At 41.8% G+C, this 24,082-nt stretch overlaps 1 protein-coding gene across 1 annotated transcript in view; it reads right to left on the bottom strand.

Moving 5' to 3' along the window:
* reps2 (RALBP1 associated Eps domain containing 2) overlaps positions 1-22,177 on the bottom strand; it is a gene marked incomplete at its 5' end in the record, with an annotated part of 32,247 nt that extends 10,070 nt beyond the window's left edge. Inside the window, 15 exons of the mRNA XM_079245505.1 lie at positions 4,165-4,254; positions 4,690-4,751; positions 5,017-5,153; positions 5,266-5,314; positions 5,600-5,674; positions 6,059-6,137; positions 6,565-6,618; positions 6,722-6,890; positions 9,139-9,202; positions 9,280-9,421; positions 10,899-11,005; positions 11,223-11,334; positions 14,739-14,914; positions 15,332-15,455; positions 21,998-22,177. Of these exons, the coding sequence (XP_079101631.1) occupies positions 4,165-4,254; positions 4,690-4,751; positions 5,017-5,153; positions 5,266-5,314; positions 5,600-5,674; positions 6,059-6,137; positions 6,565-6,618; positions 6,722-6,890; positions 9,139-9,202; positions 9,280-9,421; positions 10,899-11,005; positions 11,223-11,334; positions 14,739-14,914; positions 15,332-15,455; positions 21,998-22,177 (1,620 nt within the window). The remainder of the gene's footprint in view (positions 1-4,164; positions 4,255-4,689; positions 4,752-5,016; positions 5,154-5,265; positions 5,315-5,599; positions 5,675-6,058; positions 6,138-6,564; positions 6,619-6,721; positions 6,891-9,138; positions 9,203-9,279; positions 9,422-10,898; positions 11,006-11,222; positions 11,335-14,738; positions 14,915-15,331; positions 15,456-21,997) is intronic.
* Between the last annotated feature and the right edge of the window lie 1,905 nt (positions 22,178-24,082).

Here is a 24,082-nt window from a genome sequence, read left to right as displayed (position 1 = left end):
ATGGTGATGAGGTGGAACTAGAGACTCTCATCATGATGTGGTGGAACGGGAGAGTCTCATCATGATGAGGTGGAACGGGAGAGTCTCATCATGATGAGGTGGAACGGAAGAGTCTCATGGTGATGAGGTGGAACTAGAGACTCTCATCATGATGAGGTGGAACGGGAGAGTCTCATCATGATGTGGTGGAACGGGAGATTCTCATTGATGTGGTGGAACGGGAGATTCTCATGGTGATGAGGTGGAACGGGAGATTCTCATGGTGATGAGGTGGAACGGGAGATTCTCATGGTGATGAGGTGGAACGGGAGATTCTCATGGTGATGTCGTGGAACTGGAGATTCTCATCATGATGTGGTGGAACGGGAGATTCTCATTGATGTGGTGGAACGGGAGATTCTCATGGTGATGAGGTGGAACGGGAGATTCTCATCATGATGTGGTGGAACGGGAGATTCTCATGGTGATGAGGTGGAACGGGAGATTCTCATCATGATGTGGTGGAACGGGAGATTCTCATTGATGTGGTGGAACGGGAGATTCTCATGGTGATGTGGTGGAACGGAAGATTCTCATGGTGATGAGGTGGAACGGAAGACTCTCATGGTGATGTGGTGGAACGGAAGATTCTCATGGTGATGAGGTGGAACGGAAGACTCTCATGGTGATGAGGTGGAACGGGAGATTCTCATGGTGATGAGGTGGAACGGAAGACTCTCATGGTGATGAGGTGGAACGGGAGATTCTCATCATGATGAGGTGGAACGGGAGATTCTCATGGTGATGAGGTGGAACGGGAGATTCTCATCATGATGAGGTGGAACGGGAGATTCTCATCATGATGAGGTGGAACGGGAGATTCTCATGGTGATGAGGTGGAACGGGAGATTCTCATGGTGATGAGGTGGAACTAGAGACTCTCATCATGATGAGGTGGAACGGGAGATTCTCATGGTGATGAGGTGGAACGGGAGATTCTCATGGTGATGAGGTGGAACGGGAGATTCTCATGGTGATGAGGTGGAACGGGAGATTCTCATGGTGATGAGGTGGAACGGGAGATTCTCATGGTGATGAGGTGGAACGGGAGATTCTCATCATGATGTGGTGGAACGGGAGATTCTCATTGATGTGGTGGAACGGGAGATTCTCATGGTGATGAGGTGGAACGGGAGATTCTCATGGTGATGAGGTGGAACGGGAGATTCTCATGGTGATGAGGTGGAACGGGAGATTCTCATGGTGATGTGGTGGAACTGGAGATTCTCATCATGATGTGGTGGAACGGGAGATTCTCACTGATGTGGTGGAACGGGAGATTCTCATGGTGATGAGGTGGAACGGGAGATTCTCATCATGATGTGGTGGAACGGGAGATTCTCATGGTGATGAGGTGGAACGGGAGATTCTCATCATGATGTGGTGGAACGGGAGATTCTCATTGATGTGGTGGAACGGGAGATTCTCATGGTGATGTGGTGGAACTGGAGATTCTCATCATGATGTGGTGGAACGGAAGATTCTCATGGTGATGAGGTGGAACGGAAGATTCTCATGGTGATGAGGTGGAACGGGAGATTCTCATCATGATGAGGTGGAACGGGAGATTCTCATGGTGATGAGGTGGAACGGGAGATTCTCATCATGATGAGGTGGAACGGGAGATTCTCATCATGATGAGGTGGAACGGGAGATTCTCATCATGATGAGGTGGAACGGGAGATTCTCATGGTGATGAGGTGGAATGGGAGATTCTCATGGTGATGAGGTGGAACTAGAGACTCTCATCATGATGAGGTGGAACGGGAGAGTCTCATCATGATGTGGTGTAACGGGAGAGTCTCATGGTGATGAGGTGGAACTAGAGACTCTCATCATGATGTGGTGGAACGGGAGAGTCTCATCATGATGTGGTGGAACGGGAGAGTCTCATCATGATGAGGTGGAACGGGAGAGTCTCATCATGATGAGGTGGAATGGGAGAGTCTCATCATGATGAGGTGGAACGGGAGAGTCTCATATGATGAGGTGGAATGGGAGAGTCTCATGGTGATGAGGTGGAATGGGAGAGTCTCATCATGATGTGGTGGAACGGGAGAGTCTCATCATGATGTGGTGGAACGGGAGAGTCTCATCATGATGAGGTGGAACGGAAGAGTCTCATGGTGAAGAGGTGGAACGGGAGATTCTCATGGTGATGAGGTGGAACGGGAGATTCTCATCATGATGTGGTGGAACGGGAGATTCTCATTGATGTGGTGGAACGGGAGATTCTCATGGTGATGAGGTGGAACGGGAGATTCTCATGGTGATGTGGTGGAACGGAAGATTCTCATGGTGATGTGGTGGAACGGGAGATTCTCATGGTGATGAGGTGGAACGGGAGATTCTCATGGTGATGTGGTGGAACGGGAGATTCTCATCATGATGAGGTGGAACGGGAGATTCTCATGGTGATGAGGTGGAACGGGAGATTCTCATGGTGATGAGGTGGAACGGGAGATTCTCATGGTGATGAGGTGGAACGGGAGATTCTCATGGTGATGAGGTGGAACGGGAGATTCTCATGGTGATGAGGTGGAACGGGAGATTCTCATGGTGATGAGGTGGAACGGGAGATTCTCATGGTGATGAGGTGGAACGGGAGATTCTCATGGTGATGAGGTGGAACGGGAGATTCTCATGGTGATGAGGTGGAACGGGAGATTCTCATGGTGATGAGGTGGAACGGGAGATTCTCATGGTGATGAGGTGGAACGGGAGATTCTCATGGTGATGAGGTGGAACGGAAGATTCTCATGGTGATGAGGTGGAACGGAAGATTCTCATGGTGATGAGGTGGAACGGGAGATTCTCATGGTGATGAGGTGGAACGGAAGATTCTCATGGTGATGAGGTGGAACGGAAGATTCTCATGGTGATGAGGTGGAACGGGAAATTCTCATCATGATGAGGTGGAACGGGAAATTCTCATCATGATGAGGTGGAACGGGAGATTCTCATCATGATGAGGTGGAACGGGAGCAGCTACTGTGTGATGCTTCACGTCAACATGAAGCAAAATCTTCAAAAAGGAACGTTTTCCAAACTTTCTTGAATCCATGACACAAAGAATTAAATGAGTTCTGATGGAAAAAGATGGTCTAACTCGGTACTAGCAGAATGAATGTGATCACTGAGTGTTTGCACTTTGTTTCTAGTTAGTTTATGTTTATTCATTTCCATTTTTGTTGGTAAAATGTGCCAATTGCACTTTTTTCTGTGGTTTTAGAGACGGAAACAATGTAAAAAATTAATAAATAAAAAAGATACAGCTGTGCCGTTTAACCCCAAGTCTACATCTAAATGAAAGAAAGAATTGGATGCAATCAAGATAAAGTCTCAAAGTTTCACTCCCATGAGGACAAATACCAAACAAAGCTGTGTAAATACAAGCCTTGCAAGGAAAACAAAGCGTGCAATTAATTGAGTCCAATAAATACAACATTTAGCGATCTTAACATGTTGTTTACTTTTGCCTGGCAGGCAAACAGCTGATTTAAATAAACCTAAATGGAGTAAAAAGCTACAAATCTTGTGCAGTAATCAGCATAATTTATCAGTTGGCAGAAATTAAGTTTACTACGGGGATTTTTAGGCAGCTCGGCTCCTGCAGCCTCTTTGCGAGTCCTAATATGGCGATCGCCTGTGTTTCCAAGATTAGACTCCTTTGTAGCGGAAGAGGAAATATTAAAAGGTTCCCATGTGTAGAAATATAAACAGAAAGAGAAAAAGGAACTGCTCTGGTTGGTTGAAAAGATATGAGACGCTAAACGTGAGGTTTTTGCAGATGAGACCTGAGTTCATATTTCATTCAGTGGATTATCACAAAGCCTGGACTACATGCATATTTCTCTGAAGCCAGAAATAAATCCTTCATTTCTTCATTTGCTTCCAGGCTACAGATGCAAACTTTGATATGCAGACATGTATATCTGAGCAAAACAACCTGCCGGCACATTTACAGAGCAACACCTGCGATGAGAACGTATCTGCAGAAAACACTGCATGTTTTTCTTATTATTTAGCAGGATTAGTTCCTGTTGCAGCTTTCGACAGACCGGCTGACTCAAACAGACTTCTTGGGTCAGATATGAGAGGTCTGACTACTGGTTTTGCTCTCACCTCTTCCCTGAAGTGGCTGAAGTCGGCAAAGTTCGGCTGCTGGACTTTATTTTGGGGCATTTTCTCTGAAACACTGATGAAATGAGTCACCTGGGAAGAGAGGTTTAAAGAAGTGTTTACTTAAAGGTGGAGTATGTAAGATTTTCAATGTTTTAAAAAAAATTAACTAAAAAATAACTACAATCATAATTAGATATTTCTTTTAAAACATGTAGGTTCTAGTCTGTCCATATTTGATGTGTTATTAAAATACAAGTTTAATTGATGACAAAGACCCTTCTTAAATGTTTGCCTACCAGTATAAAAGAAGTGCTTTTTGCCATTTGTCACTAATTAAACTTGTAATTTAATAACGCATCAAATATGAACAGACTGGAACCTACATGTTCAAAAAACTTTCTAATTATGATTGTAGTTATTTTATTAGTTAATTTATTTAGAAAATATAGAAAATCTTACATACTCCACCTTTAAAGCTTTTGTTGTGATGAAGTCTTTGTGCACGTCAGACTTCGACAGACTTACCTGTGAAGTCAGCGGTCTCGGAGGGAGGGCTGGAGGAGGCGGCAGCCATCCACTTTTTACTCCTAAAATCCAAGAAAAACTAAGTTTACGTGAAGTAAAACATCCTAGCATGCTGTCATCATCAGAGCCCGAACTTCACTCCTTTCAGCTTCGCTTCCAAACAATGACCCCCCCCCTTTTTCATTTCTGCTTTTTAAAGAAGAAGTGTCCTACACACAACCTGATCGCTCTGTTACACAAAGAGCTGCAACCGCTCTCACCTGCCCAGGTGCAGTAAACAGTGACTGGGGGAGAAGCTGAATGCAGCCGTGGATGTGAGGCTCGTACCTGGAGCGCCCTGCTGGAAGAGCTTGTTGAGGTCCAGCGAGGAGGCCCTGGAGTGGGTTTTCTGAGGTCGAGGTGGAGGGGTGGGGGGCTCCTCTGCCTTCTTCATGGCATCTTCGATGGAAGTACTGGAGTAGGACCTGGAGGTGAAGCCACGCAGGCGGCAGGACAAAGAATCTCTGGTTAATCAGCAGCATGGAACCAGCAGACATGGTTTAATCCAGTCCTGGGGAGGAATGGGGTCATTTTCACCTGGGTCTGGTCTTTGTCTTCATCTGTGGATCCAGATCCTGAGGTGGCTCTGTGAGAAAGGATTAGCATTAAGCAAACAGAGACTTTTAGTCCAGTTCAAGTGGTTGTAAATGAGAAGTAACTACTTCCCCTTTTCCGCGAGCTGAGAATTTATGTGAATTATGGCTCGTCGTAAATTACCATCATACAGCTGCTTGAAAAATGCGCCTAGACTTCAGACTTTCAGAAGCTGGAAGTGTAAAAGACCCCACTAATTCTGAAACTTGCATCACGAGACGTGCAGGAACAGAGAAAGCGCTTGAGTTTTTCCCCGTTTAGTAGGAGTTTCAGTCACCTGGTCGGTCGGGAAAAGGTCCCAGCTGTAGAACTCGTTTCTCTTGAGATGTGGTCAAACTTTTCACAGCCGCCTCTACACAAACAGAAGGAAACAACATTACGATGCATAAAGCTTCTTTATTTTAGAACTGTATTTATCTGTTTCAAGCCTGAAAAAAGTTACTTTCTTCCTTTCAGTTTCCAGATGGATCGCAGGTGTGTCTATTATATTCTATAATATCATGTTATAAGTGTGATTTCAGCAGCAGAAAAATCAGAAACTCACACTGAATCAGCTTCTTTTCCCAATATTTTGTTTTTGCAAACTTTTAAAATTCAAGTGAAACACTTTTCACTTATAAAACATCAGATAATATATAGTTATGATATAACAGAAGCGACAAGCTCTCTTAAAAACCATTTAATTAAATATGTAAGAATCTTAATAAAAGTGTTTTTTTTTAACCTAAACTTTTACCTTGTTTGCTGGATTCTTCTTCTAAATCGTGTTGTACTGTGACAAAGCTGGGTTGAAGCCTTTCTATGATGCTTTGATCCTAAAAAAAAGGAATATACAGTGCAGCAAGACACACCATCACAACCTGCAGAGACTGACATAAGCGTTCTGCGCATTTAAAGGAAGCTAAAGCTGCTGCTCGGGTGGCTTTAGAGCACAGGTGTCAAACTCCAGTCCTCAAGGGCCGGTTTCCTGCAGGTTTTTGTTGTCTCCATCCTCCAACACGCCTGACCAACACTCATAAATAGGTTGACGAGAAGCTGCTGGATCCATTTGATTTGAATCAGCTGTGTTGGTGGAGAGAAACAACAAAAACCTGCAGGATACCGGCCCTCGAGAACTGGAGTTTGACACCCCTGCTTTAGAGTGAGATCTGTGTCATGATTAACCTGTTAGTGCCCTCTGCAGGTAGTAAAAAATGACTACACGTCAATATCTTTAAATGACTGGCTGAGGATTAGTCTTACCATCTGACCGGGTCTTGGCTCTGCATGATCAAACACAATTAAAGCCTCTGCACTCTGCAGAAAAGACCCGTTATTAGCAATTAAGTCTGAATTAAGAGATATATTCAAGCTTAAATAAAAAAAAAAAAAAGAACAGAGTTGAAGGTTTGTCTCTTACTTCAGGGGTATCAGGTATGCGCTCTTCATGCTGCACAAACCCCGGCTGCAGGGTTGGAGGAAGGCTCTCTGGGAGGGGGTAACCATTTTTGCGTGCAACAATCAAGTGAAAGGCTATGCAGAACTCAGAGAAGGTGAGCGCTCCATCTCTATCCACATCACTCAGCTCCCTTAAAAAACAAAAAGAAGCCCATCAATTTACAAGATGAAGAACGTCTGTTTAAGGTGGAGCTGAAAATCCAAACAAAACAAAACAAAAACAAAGAAAAAATAGTCTCAAAACAACACAAGCCTGTTTGTTCCTTTGTTACCATTTTGTTTTAAACATGTTCTGCTGATTACAGAAGAGCAGCAGAGAGAAGAGAAAAATTATTTCAACATAAAATTTACTACATTACCATAAATTTTCACTTTTTTCAAAATATTTCCACCTTAAGTTGATATGCTGTGCACTGACTTGATAACACCTGCAGCTGGCAATGACCCCAATCTCACTCATTTTTATATAATTTATTCTATAATATTTTGTTCTTTGCAGGAGTTTTATTAGAATTACCTAAAAATTGAATTAGTCTAAATGACAGACAAGAAAAATGAAGAAATACTGTATTAGCCGTGAGCATCTGGAGAAGGAAATCTCAGTGAAATTAAACATTTTACTGTTTTATCCATTATTGATTTACAAAGCACATTAAATCATAACATACATAACAAATATATTCCTAAATTATAAAGCTATAAGATAATTATTGATAAGTTTGCCAAGCTAAGGTAGTTAGCTAGCATTTTGTTGTAAAACAAGCTAGCTGTAACTTTGTGTTTCACACTGACACTTGAGTGGTGTCGTGTTTTTCAGGAAACATTCATCTAACTCATAATGGGTGTGTGAAAGTGGCCATGAACACATTATGAAAAAAGATAAACTATTTTAAATCACAAATAAATACTCCATGACCCAGATCTGCTAAAGGTTTGTGTGTGCTAAAACGTGTTCAACTCATTGCACACACGAAACATTCCCAAGTGATTTACTAACAGCTGATCATTTACACAATAACCCTTAGTAAATCACCCACAAACCGTGGTTCGGCCACACGCACAAAATTCTATCTCACACACACACTACTCGCACTGGGATCTTAGTAGATCTAAAGTAGCTTGTATTTCCAGTGGAAAGGCGCTACAGCTGAAACATTTGCTAATTAGCGCTAATTAGCATTATAATGGCAAAACTGTTAATTTAGGCTCAATTGTGCTATTTGTGCTAAAATTTACTGGTAGTGCAAATTCCACATTGAAAAGTAGTCTACATATGTTCAACCATGAGCTCTGCTCTCACAAAAGCTTCATCATTTGACACAATCATCCAAACAAGTAGAAGTCGGTGTGCTGGGAGCTGGGAAAGCAGCTACTTCTCAACCTTTTCCCACTAAACCAGAACAAGAGTGCACTGATGCTTCTACTCAATGAGAAAGGAGGTGTTTCTGCAGTGAGAAGAATGACTGTCATGGGATAAAACTGGTGAACGAGTGGTCATCGTTAGAATAATATTGAATTATATGTATTTGCACAAAGGAAGAGTATTAGTGCATTATTAGTATCATGAACTTATTTACTTCTACCCACTCCTTTTTGTACGATGGAGTATTAGGGCCACAATGAGAAAAATAAATAGTGTCGGATTATTATTTTTTCCTCTGCTTCACTAGAGAATAAAGTCGAAATGACGAGAATAAAGTCGAGATGACCAGAATAAAGGTGAAACATAGTTTAAAGAATAAAGTCGAAATTATGAGAATAAAGTGGAAATGACGAGAACAAAGCCAAAATACTAATAATAAAGTCGAGTTTTCAATATGAATTTGAACAGCTTTAAAACACAATGCCTTGTGTGTAACCTACGCACTTTGACGTCAAGAAGTTGCATGCACACACGTTGTAGCCTACACGGCATGCGGTCACTGTCTTTTTTCTTTTTTTTTTCAACTTTATTCTCATTTCGACTTTATTCTCGACATTTTGACTTAAATTTTGCAATTTAAATCGAATTGGCACCCAAAAAATCTGAATTGAAAATCTGTGACAAAATCATATTGTCACAGCCCTAAAGTTTATCTTAAAACACGTCTTTCTTTTGTGATAGTACTGAAAAAAAAAACTGGCAGCAGAGGCGGTGACTGTGGAATCGTTACAGATAAATAGTTATCGGCGAGCAGAGAGAAGTCCGCTGACTGTAAAGGAACAGGAGGAAAAGGAAAACATCTGTTTTGTAAAAAACTGAAGATCATCAAACACTTCAAAGTGTTTTGTTGTAAATCCTTTCTCCTTCTTTCAGGTGTGTTCAGCAGCCCACGTTTGCCTCAGCGGACACACTGAGGCGCTCGGTGAACAAACATCTGACACTGAATCACCACTCACCAGATGTGGGACAGCTCTGGTATCGGTAGCTTGGATTTAGTGAAGAAGTTCTTGGCTACAGCTCCTGTGGAGAGTGCACAGCGGTGAAACAGCTGGACGGGATGATTTGCAGTCATTAACAGGTGGTGTGAGTTTCCATACCCAGGATGAGCGCTCCCAGGTCAGGTTGAAGGCTTTTGAACTGGTTTGTGTAATAGTCCAGTTGTTCCTCAGTGATCCTCCAGGGGTCATCGTTAGAGTGGTCCACTGCACCCTGCTGCTCCAGCCTCTCCACTGAGGAGGCCTACACATGTACAGACAGGCAAAACAACACGCAAGTTAATGTTGACCAAACAAAGACATAAAAAACACTCATTGTTAACCATTTAAAGGTGGAGTATGTAAGATTTTCAATATTTAAAAAAAATAAAATTAACTAAAAAATAACTACAATCATAATTAGATAGTTTTTTTAAAAACATGTAGGTTCCAGTCTGTCCATATTTGATGTGTTATTAAACTACAAGTTTAATTAATGACAAAGACCCTTCTTAAATGTTTGCCTACCAGTAAAAAAAAATGTGCTTTTTGTCATTTGTCATTAATTAAACTTGTAATTTAATAACGCATCAAATATGGACAGACTGGAACCTACATGTTCAAAAAACTTTCTAATTACGATTGTAGTTATTTTATTAGTTAATTTATTTTGAAAATATTGAAAATCTTACATACTCCACTTTTATAGGTGATTTTTTTTCTATCGTTGGTTCTTCTGTTTGTTTTTTCTTGTAAAGAGGAAGATCAACACTTGTAAGAGAAAGTCAGCGAACAGACATTAAATGCTAAGATGATTCAAAAGGAATATATAAATAGATATGGCACCAAAAGGACAAAAAGGAATTTCTTACTAACAGTACTTTGTAGAAATAACACACAGATTAACAGCGACGAAACCGTTTCTCATCTGCTTATCCTTCTATCAAGTCTTTGCTGTCAGGAGAAAAACTATTGTCATGAAAACAAACAGAAACTATTTACATATTAACACTTCTCCCTCCAGCTGGCTTTTCCTATTTACTCTGTATGCTACTATTTACCTGCTATCTTTACAAAACCAGCTCCAGTGCAGCTTGTTTTTGCATCCTGTCATCTTTATTCCAGCCGTAGAGGACCATTACTTTGGTTCGTTTCAAACACATAAAACTTTCTGCTCATTTATTGATCTTTGGCTGCTCCTGATTGGACATTACCACCAATTTAAGTTTGACAGGAAGAGGCTCCATCATAACTTTATGGTTAAAATAGATGTCGCTTAGCAACACAGTAGTGATAACAATTGTTTTATAATTGCAAAAATGTGATAAATGTTGGCGTTATCATGGATCAGTCAGCGTGGATTTACCATACAGTCTTCAGGATTGTGAAGCTGCTGGATGGGACAGAAATGCCTGGAAAACCTCCGTAGATCATCTTAACCCTTTATTAGGCAAGGGATTTTTTTAATTACTTTGTTTTCTTTCATTTTCAGCATAAAACAAATAAAAAAAAAATGTCAACAGAACGGAGGTCTTGGTTCATATCAGAAGGACAATTTTAGGTTAAAATTTCTAATTTCAAGGTATTTCATTGAGTGTCCTATAAAAGGTTAAGAGTGAGCTACTGATCACCATTTTATCCACATAGTTCCTCCAACGTTCCTGAGAAACAACTCAGCGCCGGCGATCTGGCGAAGCTTTAAGGTTGAAGTTTATAAAACCCTTTATAAAGTTCAGCGTTACCCGAGCCATAGCTGGATTCTCCATGGCGGGTTTGTTCCCGTAGTGGCTGGGTGAGGAGTGCTGCTCCAGCTGAACCATCGGCCGCGAGGCAAGCTTGTTTTCATACGCTTAAGGACAGGAGAGAAAAACACAGCTTAGGCAGGGGAGAGACCTGAAAACTGACATGCAGTGATTTCCTGCTGATTGCGCCTCTGAAAAAATCTGATAGAGCGAGCGCTCTGCAGGCCAAACGAAGCAGAAGAGCTGTCAGCAGACGTAGGAGTGAGCTGGCAGCACTAACCAAGCAAGTTATTGTTTCTGTGTTTGAGAGGAAAACTGTCTTACCGATGTGTGTATCAACCCCGTTTCTCTGCTTGGCGTACGGGTAGCTGCGGTAGGCCAGCGGAGAGCGAGGTGGCGAGCTACAGGGGGATCGAGGCGGGGACCACGGCTCTTTCTAGCACAGAGGAAACACAAAACATGTTATTTCTCATGCAGATAATGAAACGTAGCCTCTATGGAGGCAATCTTAAACAAAACTGTGCAAAAAGTGTGCGTTCATGCACGTTTCTGCTCAAATTCTGACACGAGTCTTGTGCATTTCTGCAGCTCTACTGCACCATGTTGCCCTCAGGCAGCACACCGTTCACATTTCCAAAATGCATCCCTTAAGATGACGCAATAGCTTTGAAATGAGATGATGATGATGGGGAATACGTGCCTTTTGGGAAGCCATGAAACTCTTCAAAGGAAACAGCTTTGTTATTTAGCTCTACAGAAACCATTTTATGCTGCCTTTCTCTGGAAAAACAATCCAACTACAAGGGAAGTGAACCTTTACTTTTTAGTAGTTTAATGCAAGTTATTTGCAAATTAATAGGGAATTAATAAGGACTTGTTTAATTCTTTATGGCCCTGCGATGGACTGGCGAGCTGTCCAGGGTGTACCCTGCCTTTCAACCCTGAATTGGATTAAACGGTTAGGAAAATGAATGAATGATTCTTTATGCAATCAACATGACTGCATGAAATGTTGGGGTTCAAGATTCAAGATCTTTACTGTCATTATGCACAACAACATATTGAGGATCGTCTTGGCTTAAACACACATTAATAAGAAAATGGGCACACAGAAGATTAAAAATGAAGACATAAAATATAAAAAAGATATTTATAAAAATATTTATTTTGAGTTCAGTGGAACTGCTGATTACATCATACTGCAGGGATGGAAGTCTGAGAGTGTGTCTGAGAACGTGTGTTTAGGTGTGTGTTTAGGTACTTCTAGCGCTCATTTTTAAATTTTAAGATGAATTTGAACATGATTTACTGTTTTGTGGGTTATAACCTCCTCTTACAATGATTCTGTTCTTATTATCTCATCATTTCCAAACATTTTCCTCCATTAAAGAAGGAATTCAGCCACATTCTGCGTTTCCAGGAAGAAGAGGCAGAAAACAAAGGTTTCATGGAGCAGAAGCATCACAAATGATGGCAGCGCATGTTGGGAAAGCCGGGAAATATTCATTAAAATGAAGGAATAATGATCAAACTCGTTCAGTGAATGGTCGGGATCTTTGCTCTCATTTGTAGTTTGTATAAAGTTCGAAAAACGACGCTTAGATTCTTCATATTATTGGGTTGTTCCACATTCCAGTGCTGCTTCCAGGCAGCACATAAAACCCTTTAAAAGACTTCATTTTATCATACTTTTACATTTAAAATGATGTTTACTGTAACTTCTTGAAGAAAAGAAACTATAAATTATTTAGTGTATGTGTGTTTATTTAACAGCATAATACATTTTTCCCCCATCTGACCTCGTACAGCATGGAAACCAGAGCCCCCACTAAAGTGTTCATCTTCCTACTCAATGCTGCTGTTTATCTGTCAAGTCTCTCTGCAGGAATGTTCAAACCGTTGTGTGTGTGCGTTTACTTTTTTTTCTTTACGTATCATTACAACTGCACGTTATATATCTTGTTGTACTGTAATACTGCAGTAGTTTTATTGTTTTTTTGTGTTTTTAGCAGCTTAGACACACTCTTTTCTCTTCTTTCTTCTTCTTTTCTCTTTCTTTCCTCTCATTTTCTTTTCTTTCTTTTCCCCTGTCAGGTCCAGCGCTGCCTTATCAAGTCCGATGATGATTTCAATAAAAATGATGATAAATTATTTAGAATATGAAGGGCAGCCATTGACATGACACGTCTCCCTTGACAGATCAAATCTGTTTGGCAAAAATATGACAAATGATTGCCCCCCCCCCCGGCTTAACCATGACATGTTTACATCAGTCTGTGTTTTTACACTAAGACATCAAATTGACGCCTTTATTCCAACTTTGACCCTTTATTCATTCGTTATCAAACGCAGAACAACTTGGCATCAAATGGAGGTTTGATGCTAAGCGTCACGGCGCTTGCTCTTCCTTAATCTCTCATCAAGCGGTGATTTCTGCCAACGCTCACACCCCCCCCCCTCATGGTCATGCTGGGAAGCTGCACAACACACTGAACGTCTAGAACAGGGATGGCCAAGTCCGGTCCTGGAGATCTACCATCCTGCTGTTTTTAGGTGCAGCCCTTCTCCAACACACCTGAATCAGATAAGTGTCTCGTTAGCAGGCGTCTGCAGAGCTGGATGACATGCAGAAGAGGATCTCTGGTAGATGATCTATGGTAGATCTCCAGGACTGGACTTGGGCACCCCTGATTTAGAAGCTGCAGTAAACGGTGCACGTCGGACAGTCTGAGACGTCCTCCTCTGTGCACTGAGCGCTCCTCTGGGGGCATGTCTCCTTGCTCTACAACACGTTTGTTAGACGCTCTAACGAGTAATCACACAACGCGCTACAAGCCTGGAGGGCAGACTTGCAGGAGAATATAACGAGGAGGAAAGTGTGTTCTGGCTCAAACGCAAACCACAAACACATGAACGGCTGAACAGACTGAACGTTTCTCCATCCAAGTTGCCGAACTTTGACCTCAACACTCCTGTTTCTCGCTTTGAATGTAAAGTTCAGAGAATTTATGCTTTAAATGAGGGGAACGCAGTTATTCTGGCAGAGAAGAAGTAATCCACCACGTCACCGGTGAGAAGGAGCCCCTGAACTATGTTTACACAATATTCACCCAGAACATTTCCTATCTGATGCAAAACCAGTTTAACCAGTTGTGGAGTATGTGCAGAACTTTCTGTAATTCATGGAGCATAATAATGTTGTACTGACATCTCTTGTCAGTAACAGAGATGTTTGTACTGACGGGATGTGAGGTGTGTTACGGGACGACCCGACTGTGTGTGAATGTGTGTTACATTAACCTGAAATCCAGATTTAAACCATTTCTGCACATTTTTCCTTCCTATGTGGCTAAAAGGCTGTTTTTTCCAAGGGGTGGGAAAATTTAATCGAAAAATCGGAAATCTGGATTTTTTTTTCTTCACAATTTTAAAATCGATTTTTTATTTTGTTAAAAACATCTTTTTTTTTTTTTTTTTTTTTTTAAATGAATAAAATTAATCCACTATCAATTTTTTGTCGTTTTCATTGTTTTTTATTGAACTTTTTACTTGTCTTCTTGGGCATTATAGAAGCAGAATGATAGTCTGACTACTGGGTTGTTTTTTCCGAACTGAAATCTAGAAAACTTACGAGCAAAAAGAAGTTTAAAAAAAAAAAAATTTTTTAATCGACAAAAATCATCAATATTGAAGAATTTTGAGAATCGCAATTTAAATCGAATCGGCACCCAAAAAATCTAAATCAAATCGAATCGGGACAAAAGCATATCGTCACAGCCCTATTTTTTCTGGCTGAAGAAACCGCTTATAAAACCATGCACATGATGTTTTTGGCCTCACCTTTCGGTCGGCGCTGGCCTCCAGGTGTCTGAAGCTGCTCCTGTCTGCAGGGGTCCAGGTGACAGCACCAGCTGCAGACCCACACTGAGCCCCCTGAGCATCTGCGGCAGGTGGAACGGGGACGTATCGCATCTCTGGCTCATTTTTCAGCCCAACGAATCTGGGAAGAGGTAGAGCTACGGAGACACAAAATCAGGATTATTTTCTGTTTTTAATTCTTGCTTTGACCTGACAGATTATTTATTGACAAATGTGTCTGAGCCTCATGCAAGATGACCTTTGATACAACGAGAATAAGACTGAGGAATTAAGCGGGATGAGCCTCTTACAGGCCTCACAGGCAAACCACAGTGTGTACGAACCTCTGAACACACTTCCACGTATAATCCATCAAACTATGCGGGGAAACAGATTTTCTCTCTGCTCAGGGTTCGACTGGTTGTGCAGTCTTGTAATAAGGGCAAACCCACTTAGTTCTTTCCACGCGACTCCCATTTCAACCAGATTAGACCAAATCCCGCCATGCTAAGATAATCTCCTGATCCCTGTTTGCTCTCATAAGATGCCTCCTCCTCCCCGAGCTGCAGACTTACTGGTGGTTACACTCTCCAGGCGGATGGGCAGGCCAGACTGGGCGGCTGCGAGCAGCTTCAGCGCCACGTAGAACTGAGCTGTACCAAAGTAACCCAGATGCTTCGCTCCACACACCTCAGTCACCTGAAACATAAACAAAGGATAGAATTACATTTTAAATCAAAGGAAAAGTGATGCCCATTAAAACCCGTTAAGCAAATATGCTCCGAGGAATTAAAAATAAAGACACAATTGCACTGCTGGCTTAAGCATGCAATTACTTTAGACTCAAATCGAGATGAAGTGCAGTACAAAATGATGAGCCTTTACAGAATAAATATAGAGGAAACCGTATGCCCGGGATAAACAGCCCAGTGGGATCTGTTTATCCTGCACTTTCTTGATTAGATGTACAATAACTGCTCGGAAGCAAAGCAGATTAGGGTTTGTAGGACAATCAAGGAAAGAAAATGAATCGCAAAGATACACTGAAACAACATGAGTGTTGGAAGAAGGAAAAGACAGTAAAACTGTTTTATTCAGTCCGGGAATAATATATCATGTGAATCACATGTAGATTATAGAGCTGGTGTATAGAAGTTAGCAGAAAAAATGAGGGATTTTGTGTTTGGTGGATTATTTCTGTGTTGTAACAATGCTTCTTGGAAATAATCTTAAACCGCTGGAAAGTGTGTTTATTTGCTGTCAGGACAATGCAGAGCTGAGTATGTTGGTTAAACCCATAAAAAACAGCTGATTCTGCAACTGACTCTTGTTTCGATTCGTTTATTGGATTCAGTGATTGAAGTCCGAACAAAAAAAAATAAAAAAATAAAAAATACTGGTGGTTTAATGATTTATTCCAGGGCTGCTTAATTCTGGCCCATGAGATTTGCAGCTCTTACATGCATCTCTTCTGCAGCACACCTGAATCACATAGCTGCACCTCCTCATCTGGACGCCATTCAGCTCTGCAGAAGCATTCACTGGATTTGGGTGTGTTGGAGATCTATTACATTTTAGATCCTGCATCTAAAAGTTGTTGGATAGTAGGTCTTGAGGGCCAGACTTGGGGACTCCTGATGTAGAGAACCATGTAGAGAACCATGCACACGACGACATGGAAGTGCATAAAACTGCAGTTCCTCTCTCATCCACTAGGGGCTCCAAAACAGAGCAAATCCCGATAGACTCCCATGTTAAAAAAGACCAACTACACAGCAGAAATAAACATGTTGACAGCCTGGTACACAAATCCATTTTCGGTTTAATAGGTCAGGTTTACCTTCAAGACAACTGTGAATTTATTTCATAACTCATCGGTTTATAACCAGTTTCATCTCGAACATAACCGGTCAATCCTTTTGATTGACAGTTACCCGATATCCTGCTGTAAGTAGCCAGAGACTAAACTTGATAAGCTGTTTTATCCATATAATTTGAAACGGGTGGATTGGAGCACGAAATGTCAGAAACTTGCAGGACAGCGGCTCTCTGGGACTGAACTTTCCAACTTCTGCTCAATCCAGATCAGTAATATGTGGCAAATCAAATCCAATTAAATCAAACTCTATTTGTATAGCACTTTTTGTGCTTAAAAACAATACAAAGTGCTTTACATTATAAAACAATTTACATCAAAATAGATAAAACACACACACACACACATACACCCATGGTCCCCTTTCACCCACCCACAACCACCCTCACCCATGCCCTATTAGCCCCTATAACAGTTAAAAGAAGATGAATGGCCAGGTCATAGCAGACACCAGGATCCAAGCTCACAGGTGCTGCTAGTCAGGCACCTGATGGTCCTCATCTGGTGTCCCGCAAGCTAAAAACAAGAAATAATACAAGATTAACTGTTAATTAACTGTTGAGCATTGGTAGTGAAGATCTGGTAGGTTTTATAGGGGTTTAACCCCAAAATTCAACTCTGCTGCTCATCCCACAGATTAATTGTTCTGACAAACATGGCTCCATTTAAAGGGGAAAAAACAGACTTTCCAGTGGTATAAGATTTCCCGCCAATAAGCATTGTTGCAGCAAAAAAAATAATCCATTGAACGCAACATTTCTTACATTTTCTGCTAAGGCTTATTAAGCTAGCAAGCGGTTAGCTTTATAGCACGAAAACACGTTAACATTGGAGAAATCTGTCTCCTAACTCTGTCCAAAAGAAGTTTGCAAATGATCAAATCAGTTTAATCACTTCAGTAATTAGTATCAATGGGAAAATGTTAAAAATGTGGATAAGCTGGATGGATAAGCTAACTTGCTACTGAAGGATCTCTAATATTGTATATTTAAAAATGATCTAATTTGTGTCTTTGTCCATGAAAACATTCCCTAATTCATCCATTTTCTTCTTCATTTATTCCATTTTAGCTCCAGCAGCTACGAGCCAAGAAGCACGGTATACGTTGAACTGGTTACCGACCATCACAGGGTTTACACAGAGACGAGACAATCAAACTCCATAGGTCATATTTAGAAACTCAGGAAGATAACTGAGTTTTATCACCATCACAAACAGATTCTAGATTATCTGTACTCTTGTCTAAAACCTGTATGAACACACATTTAAGAAAGCATTTACTGGCATGTGTGTTGGAGTGCAGTTAATTCCTGTTGTCTACAGAGGGTGAGGGGGCTGGTGGAGTGCACGTAGCTCATTCTGACTTATGAGACATTATTTCTGCTTGACCTGCAATGTATTCATTTAGCAGCTTTTACTGGGGCAGGACATGAGAAACAAGCACATCTCATGAGAGGCTGAGCACACAGTGGAGGTCAGTCCTTCTGTGTTAGTCAGCGCGCACAAGGTCGCTGGAAAAGTAATGATAAAGAGATTATGGCCTTGATGAACCAGACTGACAGGTCAGATCTTTGGATCTAAGAATGAAGGTTGCTTAACAGAGATGATAAATTGCCAACATCCTAACGTCAAGCTCCGGTTTCACTTCCTGTATATGATTAAATCATATGTTTAGAATTTGTGTGCAAACATTAAAAGGAAGTGTAAGAGATTCTGAAAAACCGGTTTGCTACATAAATATTATACACAACTCACAAGTCCAAACCAAGCGGCAACCTCTGGTGGTTAAAAGTGAAGCCTATGCAGAAGTGCATAAAACTGCAGTTCCCCCCTCATCCACTAGGGACTCCAAAACAGAGCAAATCCCCATAGACTCCCATGTTAAAAAGACCAACTTCACAGCAGAAATAAACATGTTTACAGCCTGGTACAAAAATCAATTTTCGGTCTGTAGGTCAGGTTTACCTTCATGACAACTGTGGGGGGAGTGAATTTTTTCTAACTCGCCCGTTTAAAAGTAATTTAATCTCAAAGTTTGGCATATTTAGGGGCGTGTCCTTTTGATTGACAGGTACCAATCTCCGGCTTCAAGTCAGAAGAACGTAGAACAACCGCGGTTTTTAGCCAGTGAACAACGTGACTTAGCTTTAGCCCGCTTACCTCCGTTAGCTGGTTAGCTTCCGTTATCTCGGGGTTAGCTCGGTTAGCCCTTAGCTACAGAAAGCTCTGAGTTCGCTCGATGTCAATCATCCACCATGAAGCTCACGACTCCCCTCTCAGCTCCACCTCTTTGCCCATATTTGTATTTTCCGGGCGAGACGAAGACGAGACGAAGCTGCCAAGATGGCGACAATAGGAAACGCCCACCGAGCTTCAATTCATCTCTTCAGAAACCTATGGGTGACGTCATGGAGACTACGTCCATCTCTTTATATACAGTCTATGGTCCAAACCCCTTTTTTGTGACCTCCCCCTGAAGCCATGCCTCCAAAGTGCAGAACTAGCAATACTAGCAAATGGCAGCTGAGTTTGAGAGACAAGTCACCATCCAATCATCGCGAACGGGCCGCTTAAAATGATAGGATGGTGTTTTTTCAGTCCTGTCAGTTCCACAGGTCACTAAATGCTTTATTTCTTGTGTTAGACGTTTATTTAATTGTTTACAATCAGGGTGTGAAGAAAATTTTAAAAACTATAGTAGAAAATGCTCCTAGAAAAAATCTTTCTTACCTTTAAATCTGATAATGAGTCAATGTGGATGCTTGCTGTCATACATGAGATCATACACCTGCAAATTTTACTTACACAATTACTTAAACACATTATTCATATTGTCTACCTTCACCAGCCACATTGCTGAGTTGGAAAATTGTTTTCCCATAAGAACTGCCTTCATTCTTAGCTTTGTGACATGGTGCATCATCCTGCTGGAAGTTTCCATCAGAAGATGCTACACTGTGCTCAGAAAGGGATGGACATGGTCAGCAGCAGGACTCAGGTAGGCTGTGCTGGTTAAACCATGTCATGTAGGTACTAAGGGGACCAAAGTGGGTTAAGAACCCCCCCCCCACCATTCCACCAGCAGCAGCCTGAAGCGTTGATCCTGACGGCAGGATGGATCCATGTTGTCATGATGTTTCCAGCAGATTCTGATCCTACCATGTGAATGTGGAGCTGAACTGGAGACTCATCAGACCAGCAACGTTACTCCATCTTCTATTGTCCAGTTCTGGTGAGTCTGTGTGAATTGTAGCCTCAGTTTCCTGTTCTTACTGACAGGAGGGAACCCGCTGTGGTCTTCTGCTGCTGGAGACCATCTGCTTCCAGGCTGGACGTGTTGTTTGTTCAGAGATGATGTTCTGCAGATCTTGGATGGAACCAGTGCTTACTGGACTTCCTGTTGTCTTTCCATCATCTCCAACTAGTCTGTCCATTCTCCTCTGACCTCTGACACCAACCAGACATTCTGGTCCAGACAACTGCTGCTCGCTGGATATTTTCTCTTCTTCAGACCTTCTCTGGAAACACTGGAGATGGTTGTGTGTGAAAATCCCAGTAAATATTCAGACCAACAACCATGCTGCGTTCAAAGTCACTAAAATCTCCTTTCTTCCTCATTCTGATGCTCAGTTTGAACTTCAGAAAGCATATATTGAGTAGCTGCCATGTAGTTTGCTCATTAGATATTTATGTTGTGCAGCAACTTTGCAACTACTCTCAAACTTTTATGGTCCAAAAGTGTATAGGGTGTAAAGTACTAATAACACAACTAATAATTATACTTTTTCAGGAATATTTCTGCATTCTTTTCTTATTAAAAGGGATCTTAGTGCTTCCTGTTCCACAATGAGTAGCTGTGGCATCATCAGACCTGGAAGTCACACCAGCAGAGCTCCGACCACACCTCGCTCAGTCAGACTGGTTTGGCAGCTTCATCCACCAACTGATCCGTGCTGCTTCAGTACCTGAACATGCCTCCCAGCACAAACACTCGCTGCTCTTGTTTTCATCACGGCTTTGTTACAAAGTGTCACAGGGAGTGCTTTCCTAGTCTGAAATACAAATACTCTCAGCCAATAGCAGCACAACTCTGCGTCTACATGCGTCGAAATGTATGACGTTGCTGCAGCAGGAAGTGTCATGCTTTTCCATTCATCAGCAGTAAACACGGCGTGGACAAAAAGATCCCTCCTCGTCAGACATTACGTACACGGCTCATAGCGGAGACTGCTCTCTGTTTTGACAAATATCAGAGGGTATTTACAGTGAAACATATGGATCCTAAATCATAACAAGAGATGTGAATCAGAGCCAAGAGGAAGTCAGCCTCTGTAATCCTGTGACACGATGACCTCAGAAGAAAGCAGTGGCTTCAAGAGTGATCGTGCAGGCATCCTGCTGCAGGGCTGAGCACAGCCCAGAGGGCAGTGTGTCAGTCACCCCCGTGTGGTGGCGGCGATCCAGGCTGGACAGGAAGGAAGCGCAGCTCAATGCCAAACTTCCTGACACCCACACACACACACAATAGGCTGCCATGGCCGGGCGCCGGCCCCTCGGGAGAGAGGGTGGCGTGAAAGCGAGGTGGCATCTGAGCTGGAAAAATGTCTTCTTGTTCCTGTGATGGGTCAGCAAAATAACTGTTTATCACCCACCACTGGTATTTCCCTCCTGAATGGGATCAATCAGCCTTTAAACATTACGAACAGCAAAGGAAGCTTTGATTTGTCTGTTTTGAATTAGACTTGTTTCTGATGCAGGATGTCAGACATTCAGCTGTAAGACCCATTCGCTCATGTACGGTCACTCATCAGACATCTTTACCAGTCCATCACGCCTGCAGTGTGACTGTGAGAACATCGTAGACGTCCTCTGTGATGGTTTACACAACAGATCGATGATTGTCGTACTGGCTGAAAAGGGTTGGAAGTCAGTGGCTGAGTTGGAAAACAAAGCTCAATAACAACAAATCAGGTTCAGTCAAGTGACTGGTGCAAAGTTTAGGTTATATACAACACATTATCCCACTGCTAAATCTGTGTGTAGTGCTAACTCTGCTTGTCAATAACCCTTCACACATTTACAACTTCCTCCCATCACACATCAGGAATACACATCTAACCTAATATATAAGCATAAATCTGCACACACTGCCTGCTGAGGGCTGGATGGTCACAGCAGACCCAACACACCACACTGCTCATTCTCATTATCACAGAAAACACAGCCCCCCCCCCCCCCCCCCCCCCCCCCCCCCCCCCCATCTCACACCTCATAACGTGATGACCAAGCAGCACACACACACACACACACACACACACACACACACACACACACACACATATAACACACACATGCATACACTCACTTTATGCAGGGATTCAGGAGGGAGCTGAGACGCCTTGAACAGCTCTGCCACTTTGCTGGACGACAGTTTTCCTGAACTGTCAAGCTGGCACAGACCGTAGAGACCTGAGTAATACCTCTGCTCATGTTCATTCAGAGAGATGAAACTGGCTGCAGACGCCGCACCGGATTCCTGATCCATTCCCGGGGCTGACGCATGGAGGATCCGCTGCTCGGGAGAAGCACCGAAGCCAAAAAGATCAATACATGCTGCTCCAGGGGCCGTGTCCTGTTTCACCTCCGACAAGCAAAGGCAGGGGGTCCTGGGAAAGCAGCGGACCGTATCACCTCCTGTAGGACTGATCCCCGTGAAGACAGACCGCCTGATCGGCTCAGACTCGCTGGTCCACTCCTACTGTCTATTGTAGCTGATTGTTGCAGTACCTCCGACCGCCTGCAGGGGGCGACAGAGCACAGGAGGGGGAAGAGCCTGATCCAGAGTACACCACAGAACAAAATAATTTGTTTTCCATATGGCTTGTTTTTTTTAAAATGTTAATTTAATTAAAAGTGGAAGAAAAAAACTGCCATACTATAAGAAAATACAAGAAATGATTAATTAAATGAGTCATTAGTATATTAAAATAGGAAACTTATTAAATAGATACAATGAGTTATCAATAACAACTAACATATTATTAAATAGTAACTAAGTAATGACAATATGATAATATTCTAACGAAAAAATAATATAAATTTTAAAAGCTGAAAAAAAAATCACTATCTCTAAGGCAAAGCAGGTTTGTGTTTATAGCAAATTTAAATGACAAGAAAACTCAAAATAGTCTACATAGAATATTACAAGGAAGGTTCAAAAGAAGAATGGAAAATTATATTAAATAAGAATAAATAAAAACAACCTGAATAATAAATTTAAAAGTGAAACTGACACCGAGTTCTTTCAAGCTTTTTAGACCTTTATATCCTCAGTAAACACATTAAACACATAAACCAAGCTTTTTCATAATCTGAAAGGTATTTCTAATCTAATCTAACTTTATAAGGACTTAAAAAAACAAACACATTTGACTTAAGAGCTGAACAGAAGAATAAACACACCGTACATAGAAGATATAAAAAGATAAATTCAAATACATGAAAAATAAACAAAATGCGGAACTCTTTTATTTGCCAGTTCTTTAATAAATAAATAAATAGACAGACAGACAGACAGACAGATAGATAGATAGATAGATAGATAAGTAAATAATTAAATAAATGAAGTTATATATATATATTTTTTTATTTTCTAAAAGCTGTACATTGACGTTGACGTGACGATAAGACAGACGTCCGTCTGTATGCACGACACTCTTTGCATTCTGATGTCTGTTGCTCTCTACTTTAGCTGCTTCTGCTTCTCTTTCATCTTCTTTTATTGTTCCTTTAATTCTTCAGTTTAATGTTTCTTTTGCACCATGTTGTAATGTTTTTAGCACTTCTTGTTGTCAGGTACATGAAATGTGCTGCACAGTAAACAAGCTGTGCCTTAATTCCAGCTTTTCTGACTTTTCACAGGACTGCATTTCTATCTGTCGCACAAACTAAACTTCTGCATCTGCTGATGATGTGGGGAAGTGGGGATGATGGGATCCACACCCTCATGTCCTGCTGTCAGTGTGGAGACAAAACAAAGGAGCTTGTTGTTGACTGCAGGAAACACAGGTACACAATGCAGGTGGGTCTGGGGGTCAGTGGAGAGGAGATGGCACAGGGGAGGGGTTTCATGTAAATAAATGTTTGTCTGTCAGATGCAGTAACGAACATCAAAAATGTTCAGTAGACCCTCTGAAAAACGTGTCTTCCACAGAAACTCCTGCCCAGCAGCAGGAAAGACCTGCAGCAGATCACCACTGAAACACAACTGCTCCGCCAGGCTGAGAAGCAGAGAGGAAAAGATGGAGTCTGGACACGGTCTGTAAAACCCTCGCTCCTCTGTCAGGAGGGTTGGACAGAATGACCGAAACTCTCCTGTCGTTACAGTCTTTGACGTTTTAAGTATTAATTGTCATACCATATCCAAACATTTATTTCTTTTCTGCTGTTT

Source organism: Telmatherina bonti (assembly GCF_933228915.1).
Source record: "Telmatherina bonti genome assembly, chromosome: 8".
NCBI classification, from domain to species: domain Eukaryota; kingdom Metazoa; phylum Chordata; class Actinopteri; order Atheriniformes; family Telmatherinidae; genus Telmatherina; species Telmatherina bonti.
This window is presented reverse-complemented; position numbering and strand designations above follow the sequence as displayed.